The 15,568-nt window shown below is 33.9% G+C and overlaps 2 protein-coding genes across 2 annotated transcripts; both read left to right on the plus strand.

Moving 5' to 3' along the window:
* The first annotated feature begins 528 nt into the window (after positions 1–528).
* Positions 529–4,838, plus strand: LOC133171668 (microtubule-associated protein 9-like). Its single transcript, XM_061306455.1, has 4 exons — positions 529–706; positions 1,791–2,290; positions 2,492–3,407; positions 3,677–4,838. The coding sequence occupies exons 2-4, from the start codon at positions 1,819–1,821 to the stop codon at positions 4,677–4,679; spliced, it is 2,391 nt and encodes a 796-aa protein (XP_061162439.1). The 5' UTR covers positions 529–706; positions 1,791–1,818; the 3' UTR covers positions 4,680–4,838.
* A 4,665-nt stretch (positions 4,839–9,503) lies between these two features.
* On the plus strand, positions 9,504–15,344 carry LOC133205087 (beta-hexosaminidase subunit alpha-like). The gene is made up of 11 exons (XM_061340827.1): positions 9,504–10,089; positions 10,340–10,449; positions 10,894–11,004; positions 11,850–11,951; positions 12,211–12,316; positions 12,663–12,870; positions 13,260–13,358; positions 13,462–13,552; positions 13,852–14,017; positions 14,503–14,593; positions 15,224–15,344. Exons 1-11 carry the CDS (start codon positions 9,504–9,506, stop codon positions 15,342–15,344), a joined length of 1,791 nt encoding a protein of 596 aa, XP_061196811.1.
* Positions 15,345–15,568: the final 224 nt, after the last annotated feature.

Here is a 15,568-nt window from a genome sequence, read left to right on the forward strand (position 1 = left end):
TACCCTTTTCCCTTTATGTCAAATATTCTCAGAAATGGTGTATGTGTGTGTGTTGGGGGGGGGGGGTATACAAAATAGGGAACACGATATTATTTGAAGTAAATTAAACTGTCAGCAAATTGAATTACCAAGATGCACAGTTATTGATTATAAGTTTTTTAAATAAAGATAAAGATAGAAGCTAGAGGTATATCATTCAATATAATCAATTCCATCAATATATTTCTGCATTGCCAAATATTTTTTATATGTACATGAATGTCGGGAAATACAGGTAGATATTATTGAACTTAGAAAATGTAATAATTCTTATATCAACAAAATAAGTCTTAAATAACAAAAGCAAACTTTAAAAAAATGACATGATTGGTTTAAAATTTTATTGCCCCAGAGATAATTTATATCCGTATATCGCACACACGACTTCGTTTTCTAAAGTTTTGTTTGCATTTAAATCTATCTCGAACACTTACAGAGAGAATTGTGGAAGAGACTCGGTTGAGAACTTTTGAATGGATTTATGTACTTTGAAATTTTAAAATTTCCCTTGTCGTCATTACAGAAGGGAGAATAAAACTGGAATCAACTTGAGATCATAAAGTGTTAATATGGACGAAGGTTAAAATTACTCGTATATGTGTGACCAAAGCATGTAAAACACTTCATTATAATGTAGTGGAATGTAGAAGGATAACACGCTATTCAGGTAATAACCCAACTGTAGTGTTGTGTTTGTTTGGTTTATTAGGAAATAAAGTTTGAAGTGTGTTTATATAGTCTATGCAAGACAGCACATTCTAATTTGTTATTACAGTATCTCCGTGGTATATTTATCCAAAAACGATGTCATTATATTTGAAAAAAGTTCAGTATTTCAATCTGAGGTAATTTCAATTTGCAAAGATCAGTTAGAAAATGTCATTAAGATTTGTTTATTCACTTGCACTTTTTAGTCTCTATCTCAATAAAAATATTAGCCTGAAGTCATTTTAAATGCAATTAAATCTATAATCGTTTTAAACTGAACAATACAAAATGTACCCTCTAGAGAAGGTTGTTTTAAATTAATTTAAACTTTATTGGATTACATCTGAATTCAATCGAAAATATTTTCTGCTGTTAAGCCTAGGAACAATACGGCCCAGGTCTCAAATTTCATAACGCCAGAGCGTATCTAGGTAGATTTGTACCTTGTTAAATTTACTCTTTGAAAATTTAAGAAATAAATGTTTAAAGAAGTCTGTTAGAGTTTATGAAATAACATCTTTCCATTTTTGTCGATAACTTGAGATCGAATTTAATTTTTCTGAATAACAAAGACATAGAAGGAAATCGCTTCTCAAAATTCATTTTTCAATGCTTAGGACCGAAACTGAAATGATCTCTCTTTAAATGAAGATCAGGGGGAGTTGGCAATTCCCCATAAAGTCTATTCGTGAAAGTTTGTATGGGTAAACTCGTCTCATTATGTATACCAATGCTAAACAATCTGTCAATAGACAATTGGTTCTCGTATTATTGAAATTCAAAAGAACGCACTTGTAGTCAGAGTATTTATAATCCATTAAGTGGGGGCATTTCACTTGTGTGAGGCATGATTTATTCAGGTAGATTTACAGATATACAGTGTTAATCACAAAACGAAATTCCCAGCCCTTGCAAACATTTGATATGTAATCAATAGACACACTTTGACAAAGCAAACATTTGCAAATGTGATTGCAGATTACCAAAAATGCATTCATGAGTATATAAAACAAACGAAAATAAACAAATATGTTTCTTTGCAGTATAGAGACAACGTTAGGCTGGGGAAATATGGCGCATCTGGAGTCTAAGAGTCCGGATACATCTTTCACTTTATTCGTTGTTTTACCAACGGAAGAAGTTTGTACCCTCCGAAGGATTCCCTCCGGTATATATGTTAACGAAGTCAAAGGGAAACTAGAACTAGCTGCAGGACTCCCCTCCAACATTTACATGCTAACTTATCCCGATGGGGAATGTCTAAGCGATAGAGAAAGGCTACTCATCCAGGAAAACGTTAGGGACGGGTACCTATTGCGAGCCCAAATAATGGACAACTGGGATACGCTATATAATGCTGTAGTCCAGAACAACACGGAATACGTGTATCACAGCGGCGGTGTCCATGTGAAGGGCAACATCATGGTAGGTCAGGATGACACCGGGAAAATAGAGAATATGGTACGGGAACGCGCTACAGCGGCGCTCTTTATCGCAGCCTATTCCGGACTAGTGAAGATGTGCAATCTGTTGATATCAATAGGTATACGACTTTATTTTATAGCTTCTTAATTTGATTGTAATTTCTGCAATAAATATTTGATCTACAAATTGTTACATTTCATGAAAATGTCATATATTTTGATGAGTGTGAGTCGCGTATATCAGACTTAACTAAAAAGTTGATTTTGCAAATTCAATAAACAGGCTATTTCTAAATTGTATTCATATATTTGTTTTGCAGGTGTAAATATGAATGGATCTACACATTTTGGCAGAACAGCCTTACATGCAGCAGTTTGCAAAGACCGTATTCAAATTGTCAACATGTTGCTAGATGCTGGCGCGTCAGTTCATGTTTACGATAGGTATTCTCAAAGTCCCGTAGATGTAGCAAAATCATACAATTCCTTTCAGTGCGAAAAAAGACTTCGTCTTATGCAGTTAAATTTGCGAGGTTTGAAGGACTTACAGGGCAAAAACTCTTATTCAAATCTGCATCGTAAAGGCAGGATATCGAGTACTCCACAAATAGCCCATTATGACAGTGAAGCAGCGAGAAGCACCAAACCTAAATCTACGTCAGCTGGTACAAACAGACAATATTCTGAAAGTGCTTCATCACACAATAAGAACGAGCAACCAAAGAAACTCCTGTCTGCACGGTCCGACAAGAACAACAACGCAATCAAAACAAGGACAGACGGGTATTGGGTGATATCTCAAACCAACCCCAGACAAAAAGAGTTGGATGGCGCTCTAGAAAAAAGATATCTTAACTTTTTAGAACATCACGACAAACTTATCCAAAATAAACAATATCCCTTATCTGCTAGTAAATATAGAATTCTAAAGTTCAAAAAAGATTCCGCTGATATGGCTGTTGGAAATCCCTCTCTTCCGGAAGAATCCAAATTAACACCCGGAAGGATAATTGCACCTGTTCCGGTTGATACAGTTGAAATACATGTTCAAACTGAACACCAGAAAGAGTCGAACAAAATTAACTCCCCAAAAAACACAGAAGAGCCGTCTTTGTCGAATTCCACAAGAGAGTCAGACAAACATACATGTGATAGTGACAACAATATTCGAAAAAGCAGTTTAAAATCGGGAACTTCACAATTACCAAAAAGAGTTCGTTTTTCAGCAAAGTTAAGGTAACAATTATCCTCTGATATAAATGTATGCCATATCATATGTAGGAACTGTGTGAAACTGTATATACATATGTAATTCATAGGCAGAAATTATTGACGATTTCTCTATAATTTTCAGGGATTTACTGATAATTTATCCACACTTGCACTTTCCTGGGAGTTATAAAGATTGAATTTATGACACAGGAATAGTCATCTGTTTTATTTAAAAAAAAAAGTTTTTGTTTAAACTTTTTTTTTGATATTTTGTTTGTGATTTTCATTTATAGGTCTCTGAAGAATCTTGCAAAACCCGAGACAATGGAATCTTTTAAGGACTTGAAAAGAAAGATTTCCATAGCTGCCAATCGCACTGACAGTGCAAGATCAACGTCATCTAGAAATTCAGGGATTACACATGAGTCTTGGTTACAGAGAAAGCAGGCGGAGGAACGGAAGCTTAGATCCGATTCCTCAGACTCTAGCGATAGTGAGGACAATGCTGGAGACTCTGATGCCTTCAAAGAATGGATAAAAAAGAAAAAGGAGGCCAATTACGGTCCTCCGAGAACAATAACTAGACCTATACCTGGCCTGATTCAGATAGGCTCAACTGATGTAGGTGATGGAAGAAACCCTGATCCGATTCATAATATTAAAGCGTATAAGAATTGGATAGGGAAGAGGCAGAAGACAAAAAGGATTCCAAACGTGGAGAGATTGAGGACTATGCAAGACTTCATGGCACATAAAAAGAAATTAGAGGAGAAACGACAACAGTTGTTAATGATTGCAATTACTTACGAAGAGTGGATGGACTTTAATGAAGAAAAGAAATTATTAATCCAAAAAATTCTCCGTGCAGACCTGGAAGAACTAAAAAACATGGAAAAAGAACTTTCTATGAAAAAAGCCCCTCATCAGATTTCTTTTGAAGACTGGAAGGAAAAAGCAAAGAAACGAAGAGAAGAGGAGCTTATTAGACGTGAAAAGCAAAAAAGGTTTCTGGAAGAGGAACAACGAGACAAGAGAGTGAATGGGCGTAGTAGTGCTGCCATCCCACATGCCGAATGGTTACGGTTGAAGAGAACCTCCGAACCCCAACCTCGCCATTCAGTGTCCCCAAGGCCAGACTCCATGTGTGGTTCTGCGCAGACTCGAAAAGAGGCCGAGGAGACATATCAAAAATGGTCGTCTGCAAGGCTAGAGGATGGCGCCAATACTCCATTGCCATATGAAAAACAATTACGTATAGGTTCAAAGAGTTTATCACCACTCGTCAGCGTGCGGTAGTCTTTGTTACTTACTTAAAAGTTGATCGTACTTCCATTGATTTTCAATTAGATAATCTGCACAAAATATATGTAATGAATGTGGACATGTTTAAAAGTATTTTAATGTTTTTCTTAACATTTGTAATATTCACCTATTTCAGTAAGGTTACTAAAATAGAGAAGGATAATAGACTGTATTAAGGCATTTTCTTCTCCATTAAACCAAATATTAACCTCTCACTCCATGTACATTATGACTATGAGCTAACTATGAACTCATTTGAAAATACTCTTTAACTTTAAGACATGAATTGTTGCAATATTGGATCTGCCTCATGTAAGCATGAGTTATAATGCTATCATTTCAAGAAATGTTCCAGTATTTGAGTGTACAGGCTCATGGAGAAGTCCCTATGTACCTGATCCCCTATGTAAGCCACCCAAAAGACTTTGCTCACTTAATGTAATGGTGATGTAAAGTTTAGCTTGAAAAGTGCAAAAATCGTCGTAAAATAAAGCTAACAAAGACCATGTCAGCGATCAATGGGCATTACGCAATGAAATGTGTTTTTTCCAGCATGTTAACATGGATATTGCTCAACAGATGGTCCACAAGAATAATTTTACTTTTCATTATATTTCACTTGTCAATAAAGTTCAATTTTAAACTGTTCTTTTTAGAAAGAAAACTATTCTTGCCGTGTTTAAAATAAGCTCTAGTCAGGCTGTTGCAGAGAGTTTGGCATACAGGAACAGTTGTCTTCAGAGTAGTTATACTTTCGTTTCTTTTGATTTTCCTTAGATCCTAGGAGGAAGGCATATTTTCTGCTGAAGTCTAAAACGAATTTTTATCTTCTCAACTATGTAGATGAAATTCCGAGAGGTGGAGGGGTTGACAGACCCCCTCGCTGATCCACCATTGGGAATTTTTTTTGTTTCACTCAGTATGTTTCTTTACTCTGGGTCGTAATGAAGGAAAGCCTCACAATGTAGTTGAAGGCAGAATTACTTTGGTAAAACACCTTTTCCAAACAAGCACGAAATGATTTTTTTTTCAAAATAAATTACTTAAAATTAGGTATTTCAACTAATCTCTTTTGTTAAAAATGCGCCAATTAATTAAACAAAATTTACACATCACCTCACTATGTTTCTCAGCTTATGTACAGCGTTTAGAAAAGTGGCTTTTTTTCGCGATACGTTGATCAATAAAATCAGAGTGGAAAGATATTTTGTTAAAATTATCATACGTGCGCTCCATCTGTTGGATGCCTCAAAGATGAAATCAGACATGATAGATTATAACCCAATCACAAAAGAGATTCATACCAAAACTATCGACGAAACTCAATTTCACGTGATAGGCCATACCAGGTCTGAAGATTATAAACCGAGAGCAGACTTAAAAATATCAATAAAGATACTGAAAATCTAAATTTTGACATCTTTTCTCAGTTAGAGCCCCGGGGCTCGATCACACAACAGATTCAAACCAACTACTTACAAAACTCAATCTGATCACAAACTCAACACTCAATCACAAAATTCGTATAGGACTATTGATAAAACTCAATCTGATAATGATTTCGTACAGACTAATTCAAAAAACAGTCCTTCCTTTTATGTTTTGATACTAATAAAACATCTGATGAAGTTCTCTCGCGATCTCTAAGTTTCAAAACACTCCCTTCACTATTGACAACAGATCCTTTTACAAAAAAAAGTTGTACGTGCATGATATCAAAAGTTCATCTAAAGCAACAATCCAAGCTCATAGAACAACTAATGAGGGCTCAATGAATAGAATACTGTACATCAAACACAGATGTATTTTCTGAAACGTTTTAAAACATGAAAAGATTGTGCGGGAATTTATATGTGAATGATTCTAAAAAAGAAAACAGGTAAATTGATTGCAGGTACAGAGGTAATTTATAAGTATGCCACATCACTGGGCCTCTCTACGGCCCCAGGCTGACCGAGACAATCCCCGGGCTTTTTTTCTTCATGCTTCATCTTTTATTCCTGTCAATGATGTTAACGTATAGACCAGTAAGCGTAATGATGAGGAAAAGAATCGCCGGCGACGCAACAGCTTGTTCCGATAAACACATGCATTCAGAAGTTTCATGATTTTTCATTGGAAGAATTTAATTACATTGATTATCGACAAAAAAAACCTTAAATTTTAAAAGGAACGATGATTTATCATCAAAGTAAAGGACAGAAACGAGCAACAAGATGAAAAAGTGAGTTAATCATTATATATCTTTATAGCGTAAATAACCGCATTTCCTTTATATGGACGATTGTAATGCAAAAAAATCGAAATCTTTCCTTAGTGGTAGAAGATTTAAATCTAAAAAGCTACATGAATAATTATTACGCCATTGCCCACCTCTAGTAATCTTGTCTCTATATCTGTCAGAAAGTTTGAATGTTTCTGTAATATTCGTTTTATTTAGTATGTTCTTCGATAAACCCACTTACTGTGGAATCCAATTTTGCCAATTTCTTTTTCTTCTTTTTTATTCAAAAATAATTCGGAATAAAGTTTATACAATGTATAAAAATGCTGACATTATGATAATCAAAAATTACAGGGTCGACTTACAGAGGGTCCACTTATAAAATGCATTACTTGGAATCAGAGAGGTATGGGGAGGGATGGGGGGGGGGTGTTAGACATATAACTGTCTCTCATTTATTTCAGCTTTGTATATAAAGTATCGACCTATTCCACTTCGTACATATTTCAAAGTTAGGCGTACAATAATGAATGTGAATATGATTTAAAGGTAATTATTATCGTTTTATTTATACTTTACTGAATTTTATCTGTGTTTCACTTATAAATAATATAAATACATACAAAAATAGATTTTAAAATCCTATAATATTTTCTCCTTTATTTCTAATGAAAATTGATTGTTGTTTATGTGGAGCAATAAACACAAGTTACTTCTAAATTACATGTAGTAAAATCTGGATTCATGAAAGATTTTTAAAAAGTGACAAATGTTCATGGCTCTTCCATCAATGTAACATATGGATTAATCTTACAATAATTTTTCAACTTTCATTTATTTTTAGGAATAAATTATGCCAATATAAATACTATGAAGGAATGAAAAATGCGTTAGAAATTCCGTCGAAGAATATGCTTAGACGATGAGCTAAATATGAAGGGAAAGACTTTGATACTCTGTCAGAATGGATTAAGTGTTTTAGATATATAAAGAATCGCAATAGAAAATTAAAGTGCAAAATCCGAACTATCTATCCTTCCGTTTTCAGCAGACCGCAAGTGATGAAAGAATTAGAAAGACTACATGAAAAATATGTTTTGGTTCCAACTAGCAAAACTTTAACAACATAGTCTTTGTTTGTGAGACTCATTATTCCGACTGCATTTTAGAAGAACTCGGTTTTAATTCCACATCTTGTAATCAAATCTATACTCACAGCTCCCTTTCAAAAGAAGAAATTCTTCAAAATCTCCTTTCAGTTTTAATACTTTTAACATTCCAGTCAAATGAAGAGAGTCTGATTTACCATACTTATACTGAATTCCAAAGCTTCATAAAAATCCTAACAATCAAAGATATATTGCTGGGTCCAGCAAATGTTCAACCAATACATCATTTCAGAAGTATTGTTCTACAACATATTCAAGAAGTGTTGTAAATGATAAAGGTGATCAAATCATTTCACAACATGTAGAAAAGAACGTTTTAATACACAGATATAGGACTAATCTACAAAATGTCTCTGTGTTCAAATACAGAAGGAGTATAGATGATTGATGCAATGTGAATGTTGAAGATTGGAGTATAAACATTGTCATTAATCTTTTAAATTTAAAAACATGTTGCAATCTGTAGAAAATAATATTCCAAGACATAAATGTGTGCTTATAATTCAAGGTTCTTCCAAAGTATATGTAAATCTAAATTCGAGCTTTGGTTACTTTATGTTTCTTACGTACAAGTGGATAAAAAAATTAAAGACAATATGCAATAATGGAAACCCGGTGTTTAAAAACTATACACATATATGGCATAAAATATAAGTACTCCAGGGTATTACAAAAAAAAAGTTGTGATTAAAACACGCTATGTCTTGATGGCTTCGATCAGGGCCGAAACTCCCTGCACCATTCAGACATGACTCCTTTTACGATGATGATTTTTGTTTCACTGGGTATCTATAAAGCCTGGCTCTTAATTTCAAGGAAGTATCTTAGGTATTGCTTTTTTCATAATTTGGTTTTGTTCATAATTGAAAATTGAAAAAAAATTATAATAAACTTGGTAAGCTTTTCATGCATAATATTTATGAAATAACCATACAGAAAAGGACGTTTATACTATTTTATCTTATTTTGCAGATTTGAAATCAACAGTCTCTTTTTGTTTTCCTGTTATATTACTATATCAACACAGGGTAATTTACAAATGAGAATACAAGGTTTGTTTTGATTTTTGTTTTCATAATTTTTCTTATGCCAAATATATTAGAAAGGGCAAAAAATGCAAAATATATTTCCATGGGGGGGGGGGGGTTAGGGGGGAATTCTACGAAATGAAATGTATGGAGATAACGAACAGTATTCAAGTTCAAAAGTCCATTAAACAATACAAAGTTTGGAGCAGAGCAAACACGGACTTCTAAAACATCAGAGGTGGGATCAGATGCCATGGAGAAGTGAGCATCCCCTGCCGGCCGGTCACACCCGCCGTGAAATCTATTCAACTTTTGAAGAATGATGTATTGCTTGGTATGAAGTAAGTGTGTTTTTATGGAATTTATCCCGCCTGCTTTCTGATAAATATCAATTTATATGGCTTCTTTCTGTGTTGCAGGAGAATTAGACAAGGAATATAAACAACAAAAACAAAAGGGAATGATACGAGTTGACAAAATAGTTAAGAAACAAGTGTTACGCAATGTTTGGGTGCAAAATAAACGAGAAACAATTTTAGAAAGAAACGTCAATGTACACGAAAAGCCTAGTATAAGATGGTTTGAACAAAATATGAATTTGGATTTTCCAACCAGTAACCACCTTCACCATCCCTTTCATATCCGCCGAGCCCCTATACCTACGATAGGCCTGCCATGGCCCAGACCGCAGACTTTTGAAACATCTGAGACAAAACTTTATAGAATCAAGACACTTTCTGTGAATGCCAATTTTTCTACCTGTCATGTATTGCAAAAAGCAGTACAAAGATATAGGAATATTTTTTTCACCTGTAGTTATGTTCATTTTACAAACAATTTATTACACTTGAAAAATTCCAACTTTGATTTTTCAATGCAAAAACCAAGTTCCGAATACATGATGTCCTTGGAAGAGTTAACCAAACTTACTTTTAATGTTGAGAAGTGTTCGAATTATCCAACCTTATCGTCAGATGAATCTTGTAAGTATAAAAATTCTATATATAGTAACCTCCAGGTTTGTTCACTTTAGAAATATGACATCATAGGTTTTAAAACTTAAGACTTTTTAAATCACAAAGCCATTTCTTTATTTATCTAACTTCTCAACTTTGAAGATTGAAAGTGAAAGCTGCGCAAAGAATGTATTTTTTTCTTGCAATAAATTCAAAATATACACGTTAGATCATCAGATTGATATAATTTAATGTTATAAGAAATTACTTGTTGCAGACACATTACGAACAGCTACCAGTGAAATAAGGATTGGAGCAAAAGATGTCTGGGGTGCTCTGCGAGCCCTGGAAACATTAAGTCAACTCATCGTCTGTATCAACGACACTGTAAATAGACAACATTTGTTCCTCTCTGTTCTTCATAAATTTAAAAAAAAATGTAGACAAAAAGTCTCCACAAAGCAGGAATTCAAACAGATAATAAAATTACTAATATGCTTTGATAGATATCAATATATTTATTTCTCAATTCGTTCCTAACAAAGAATTATTTTAGTAAACTATATAATTTACTATTGTAAACTATCGTTTACTGTTTTTCTCGTAAATCAAGTTTCTCCGATTTTGCACAAGTTTCCAAAAAGTTCAAATTTACGAAATGAAAATATATGCTTAAAAATATATATTAACAAAGGAGTTATTTACTTATACAGTATATTAGCAGAGGAGTTATAGCGAACTTGTATCAGCTATCGCTTGTTTTCATACAATGGCTGGAAGCTTATTATCCTGAAATGACAGGTGCGCTTATTTATAGTTTTGTCTTTTCAGTTTATTATTAAGAAAACTAGGTTAGTAGACTTTCCAAGGTTTCCACACAGAGGGATTTTAATTGATTCAGCAAGACACTTCATGAGTAAAACAACGATATTTCAAGTTTTGGTAAGGCATCTTTGACTGAAAAGCATTATCTTAAACAATGACCCGATAGCAGTGCGTACTTGTCGATGTGTTTCAGATTATTTCATTATTTTTTTATCATACATTAGCATAAAAAGACATTATTTAGCTTAGATTCTCTTGCCACTAATACTAGATTAACATACTGTGTGAAAATTGGTTGATCAGGTTTGTTTATGGCTACGATCAGATAATTTGTAAAAGCAACCCAAAGACTTAACAAATTTGTCACTTTCCAAAACTTTCTACATATTAAGTAGGTGACGATGACTTACTGTAAATGAGAAATAAATGATGCCGGGATCATATTTTGCATAGTATGAAGTAGGACTATCATACCTTAGCAGTTTTCCATCTTGAGAGCAAATTGTTATCCTAGTCAGAAATATATTTTGGATTTTTGGGCAACGTTTGCTCAGTCCTATGTTATATGTTGTAGAGTCTGTACACGAAATATTGTGAAACCTTATTCCTTGATGCATTAAGCTTAGGATATCCTTTTTTGATGAAATGTTTAGTTGTAATTAGTTTTCGACGAGATGATCGTAAGCGTGTCTTTTAAGTTTTAACATTATGAAATACTTGTATCTACAAATATAATGTTGGTGTGAAGTGATCGTTTACTGTCACTGAAAATCAAAATATATGAATATTCAATACAACCAACACAATGATATATTTTGCATTAATCGCTGATACAGGTTTGCAGGTTTCACGAATATCCTTTTCAAAATTACACAATCTGCTTATTGCAGAAAAATCCACAAAATCGTTAATATCATTACCAAATAAATGTCAAGTTAAATGTTTTTTTTTTATTTTTATAGAGTGCCATGGAGATGAACAAAATGAACGTCCTTCATTGGCATCTATCTGATGACCAGTCCTTCCCTTACAAGAGCCGAACATTTCCTGATCTCAGCGGAAAGGTATGTTGTCTTGAAGATTACAATTGCTGGATTGTATGGCACCCTGGAGCATGATTCAAGATCAGTTCCAAACTGTGAAGTTTTTCTGTAATATTTTGAAACAGAAAAATGGGATTCAATGATCTTCAATTAAAAAAATACATGCTCTGAATTTTGTTTCATACAAAGCAATAGTATAATAATACTTAGCAATAGTAGCATTATAAACAGAGGAAGAAAGGAAAATAAAAGTGAATACTAATCAGGTTACTTCCCGTAGGGAGCTTACCACCCATCACTGACGTACACTCAGGAGGATGTAAAGGAAATAATAGAATTTGCCAGACTCAGGGGGATCCGGATTATACCAGAATTTGATACACCAGGTGGGGAGTTTTGATACAGATTTTCTACTTTTACTTCAAGTGTGACCAATAGGCCAATAGGATTTCCCCCTAAGTTTATCTAAGATTGGCAAACAGTATAAGTGATTCTGGACAAGAAGTTAGAAGAATTAAAAATAAATGGAAGACAAATGAAACTCTAGACAAACAACAGATAAATTCTCACAGACACAATTAATTGGAAAATTTCACTTTCAAGAGCATATGGCTCAAATAAGTTACTGACTTTAAAAGACGCAGAAAGATCTGTAAAATAAAAGAAAAAGAAAACACTATTTAGAGAATTCTGTGAGGATAATACATGAATTTCTTTTCAATTCCTTGACAGGGCATTCGTTTTCCTGGGGCTACGGGCATCCTGAATTACTGACCCAATGTTACAATGGGGAGCGTCCAATACCAGGTCACTTTGGACCAATGAACCCTGCAAGAAACTCAACCTATACTTTTCTTTCGGCATTTTTCAAAGAAGTATTAGAAGTTTTTAAAGATGACTATGTTCATCTGGGAAACGACGAGGTACCACTGGCTTGTTGGTAGGATATAAAAGAAATCAAATATTCTCGAGGTTTATATTGAATCCTGTATAGAATAATGTATTTTTCTTCTGCTATTTTTTGCCAAATTTACCGTCTTTTTTCCGTCACATTTGATTATTTATTGCATTTCTTCAACAATAAATCATCTATTTTTTTCATTTATTTACTTTTTGGTTTGTATTTACAATAAAAGACTCATACCTACCTGTGTGCAGAAATAAAAGAAGAACAATAAATTCAGAGGTGTTAAAAACAAAATAAATCATGATAGGTTACTCAAAAATATAAAAGAGTATACCCATGCTTTAAGCTTCAGAGGTGATTGGGATTTACCAGGATCCTTCATTGTTTTCATCAATATATCATTAAAGTCTTTCTTTCTTCAGGAATACAAACCAGGAGGTTCGTAAACTCTTTGCAAAGATAAACGATATATCAATGTTCAAAGATAAAGGGACTGCAGCGTGGAATTTCTTTACAGAAAGGTATTTTCTCTTCTTTTTTAATACGTATACCAACAATACTGATTGAGCTAATTTTTTCCATTTAGCGAGTCAGTCGTTTGATACATATCATATATTATTTTAGGTTGATCAGAGACATACAGAAAATAGCAATGAAAAGGGAGAGTGGTGTTAAATTTATTCTGTGGCAAGAAGCCTATCAGTCCAATTTAAATGTAAGTGTTTATGAAATGTGAAGATAACGATTAATACAAATTGTGAGCAGAGGAAACGCGGACCTCTGAAAACTTGCTCATGTAATATTGAATATGAGGGGATATTTTGTACACATGCGTGAATCTTAGCAAGTTTGAGTTTAAATGATACACTAGAACCAAAGGCACTTATTTCTGGAATAAAGTTTACCACATAGTTTCATAATATTATAAAACCTTTATTATAGAAAGAAATGCCCGTGTCTGAAACGCCCCAACTCGATTTTCTTACGGCTTACTCCTTCATTGTTTAACATTAGATTCCAAGCGACTCAATTGTTCAAGTTTGGCTTGGTGATCAGAGTCTTATGGAACAAGTGACAAGACAGGGATTTCATGCTTTATATTCCTCTTGCTGGTACATCAACATGATACAATATGGCGTGGTTTGGCCAAAATATTATCTCTGTGACCCTGTAGGTGAAGGTTAGTGAAACGCCTTGGTTTAAAAGTGAATTTTGTCCACTGGGAACGAGTTTGAGGTATAACACGCATATATAACACTATGTCATATTGCAAAACGTACGACACATGTACTCTGCTTTGTAAATCCTTATTCATTTGTATGGCACTGTAGACCCTAAATTTCCGTCAAGAGTAGCAATTTTTAAAAAAGGGCACCTATAAAACATTCAACTTTTCTCTTTTTTTTCTCTCTCTCGACAAAGCTTAATTTAGCTTAATTTTGCCAATAGAGGCCAAGTTTCTTTGTTTAATTTGGTAGAAAGACAAAGTCGACAACTTTCAAAAGTATAAACAGGTTACTATAAATGTGTGACTTCATTCCTGAATGGCAAAACAATGCTATATACTAAGATACATTACATATTGTACTATTTCTACCTATCAATCAACAATATTCAATGTTCTTTCATGCTTCTGTTTTGGAATATCACGTTGAACTTCTTCAGGCTTTCGGGGTAAAGAGGACCTCGTGTTAGGTGGGGAAGCCTGTCTATGGAGTGAATACGTCACTAGTGAGACCGCTATCAGTTTGTTATGGTGAGTGCTCTTTGCATGAATATCTTTTATAAGCAGTTCACGTAAATCTTGGATTCTGGTGCGCTTTAAAATTAGAATTCTGTCAACAAATGTGATGCAATAGACATAATCATATTTAATTCTGATACTTAAAACTTAAATCTATATAATTACACAATATCACCATTTTCAGAAAAAAAACGGAGGAAATTCGGATTAAAAGTTGGCGATGTTTTTACAGTGTTTTTAAACATGTGTTATGATTGTAGCTTTGCTAAATGAGTTAAATAGATGAAAATAACAGATAATGTGACAATTTTACTTTGTGTTTTTGCAAGATAATTAAATATGAAAGCATTGTTCATCAACTGGGAAAAATACTGCCGAATTGGGAAAAAATGAACTCATTTTCAATTGGGAATGGGGCCGAATTTCGGCCCCTGAGAAGGTACTGATAAATTCCTGATCGATGGCGTAATAAGATTAAATTTCGTTGATATTTTATACCGGTAGTTTTATCCAATGTACAAAAAATATAATGTGTTGATAGAAAGCAAAACTAACAGTCATAAGAGTAATTAAAAAAATTAAAATGAGCTGCTTTAAATGATACATCTTTTCTTTCATGATTCTGTTTTTTTTCTGGTACAGGCCTAAGGCGTCGGCTGTTGCAGAAAGGTTGTGGAGTGATAAGAAACTTAGGGACATCGATGGGGCTGCTCGGAGATTAGAGGAACATAGATGCAGAATGTTAAGGTACAAAACAAACTGAGAACTTTATATGAAATATGGAGATAACGAACAGTATTCAAGCTCAAAGTCCATTAAAACAATACAAATCGGGAGTAGAGCAAACATGGACCTCCAAAAACAGAGGTGGGATAAGGTGCAAGGAGGAGTGAGCATCCCCTGCCGACCGGTAACACCTGCCGTGTGCTCCTTGTCATGATCGGGAAATAATGAAAAATCCGTTGACAATTCAGTGTGTAAATAATG

This window comes from Saccostrea echinata, unplaced genomic scaffold (genome assembly GCF_033153115.1).
Source record: "Saccostrea echinata isolate AGI-Se365-2 ecotype Australia unplaced genomic scaffold, CSIRO_AGI_Sech_v1 ptg000054l, whole genome shotgun sequence".
NCBI classification, from domain to species: domain Eukaryota; kingdom Metazoa; phylum Mollusca; class Bivalvia; order Ostreida; family Ostreidae; genus Saccostrea; species Saccostrea echinata.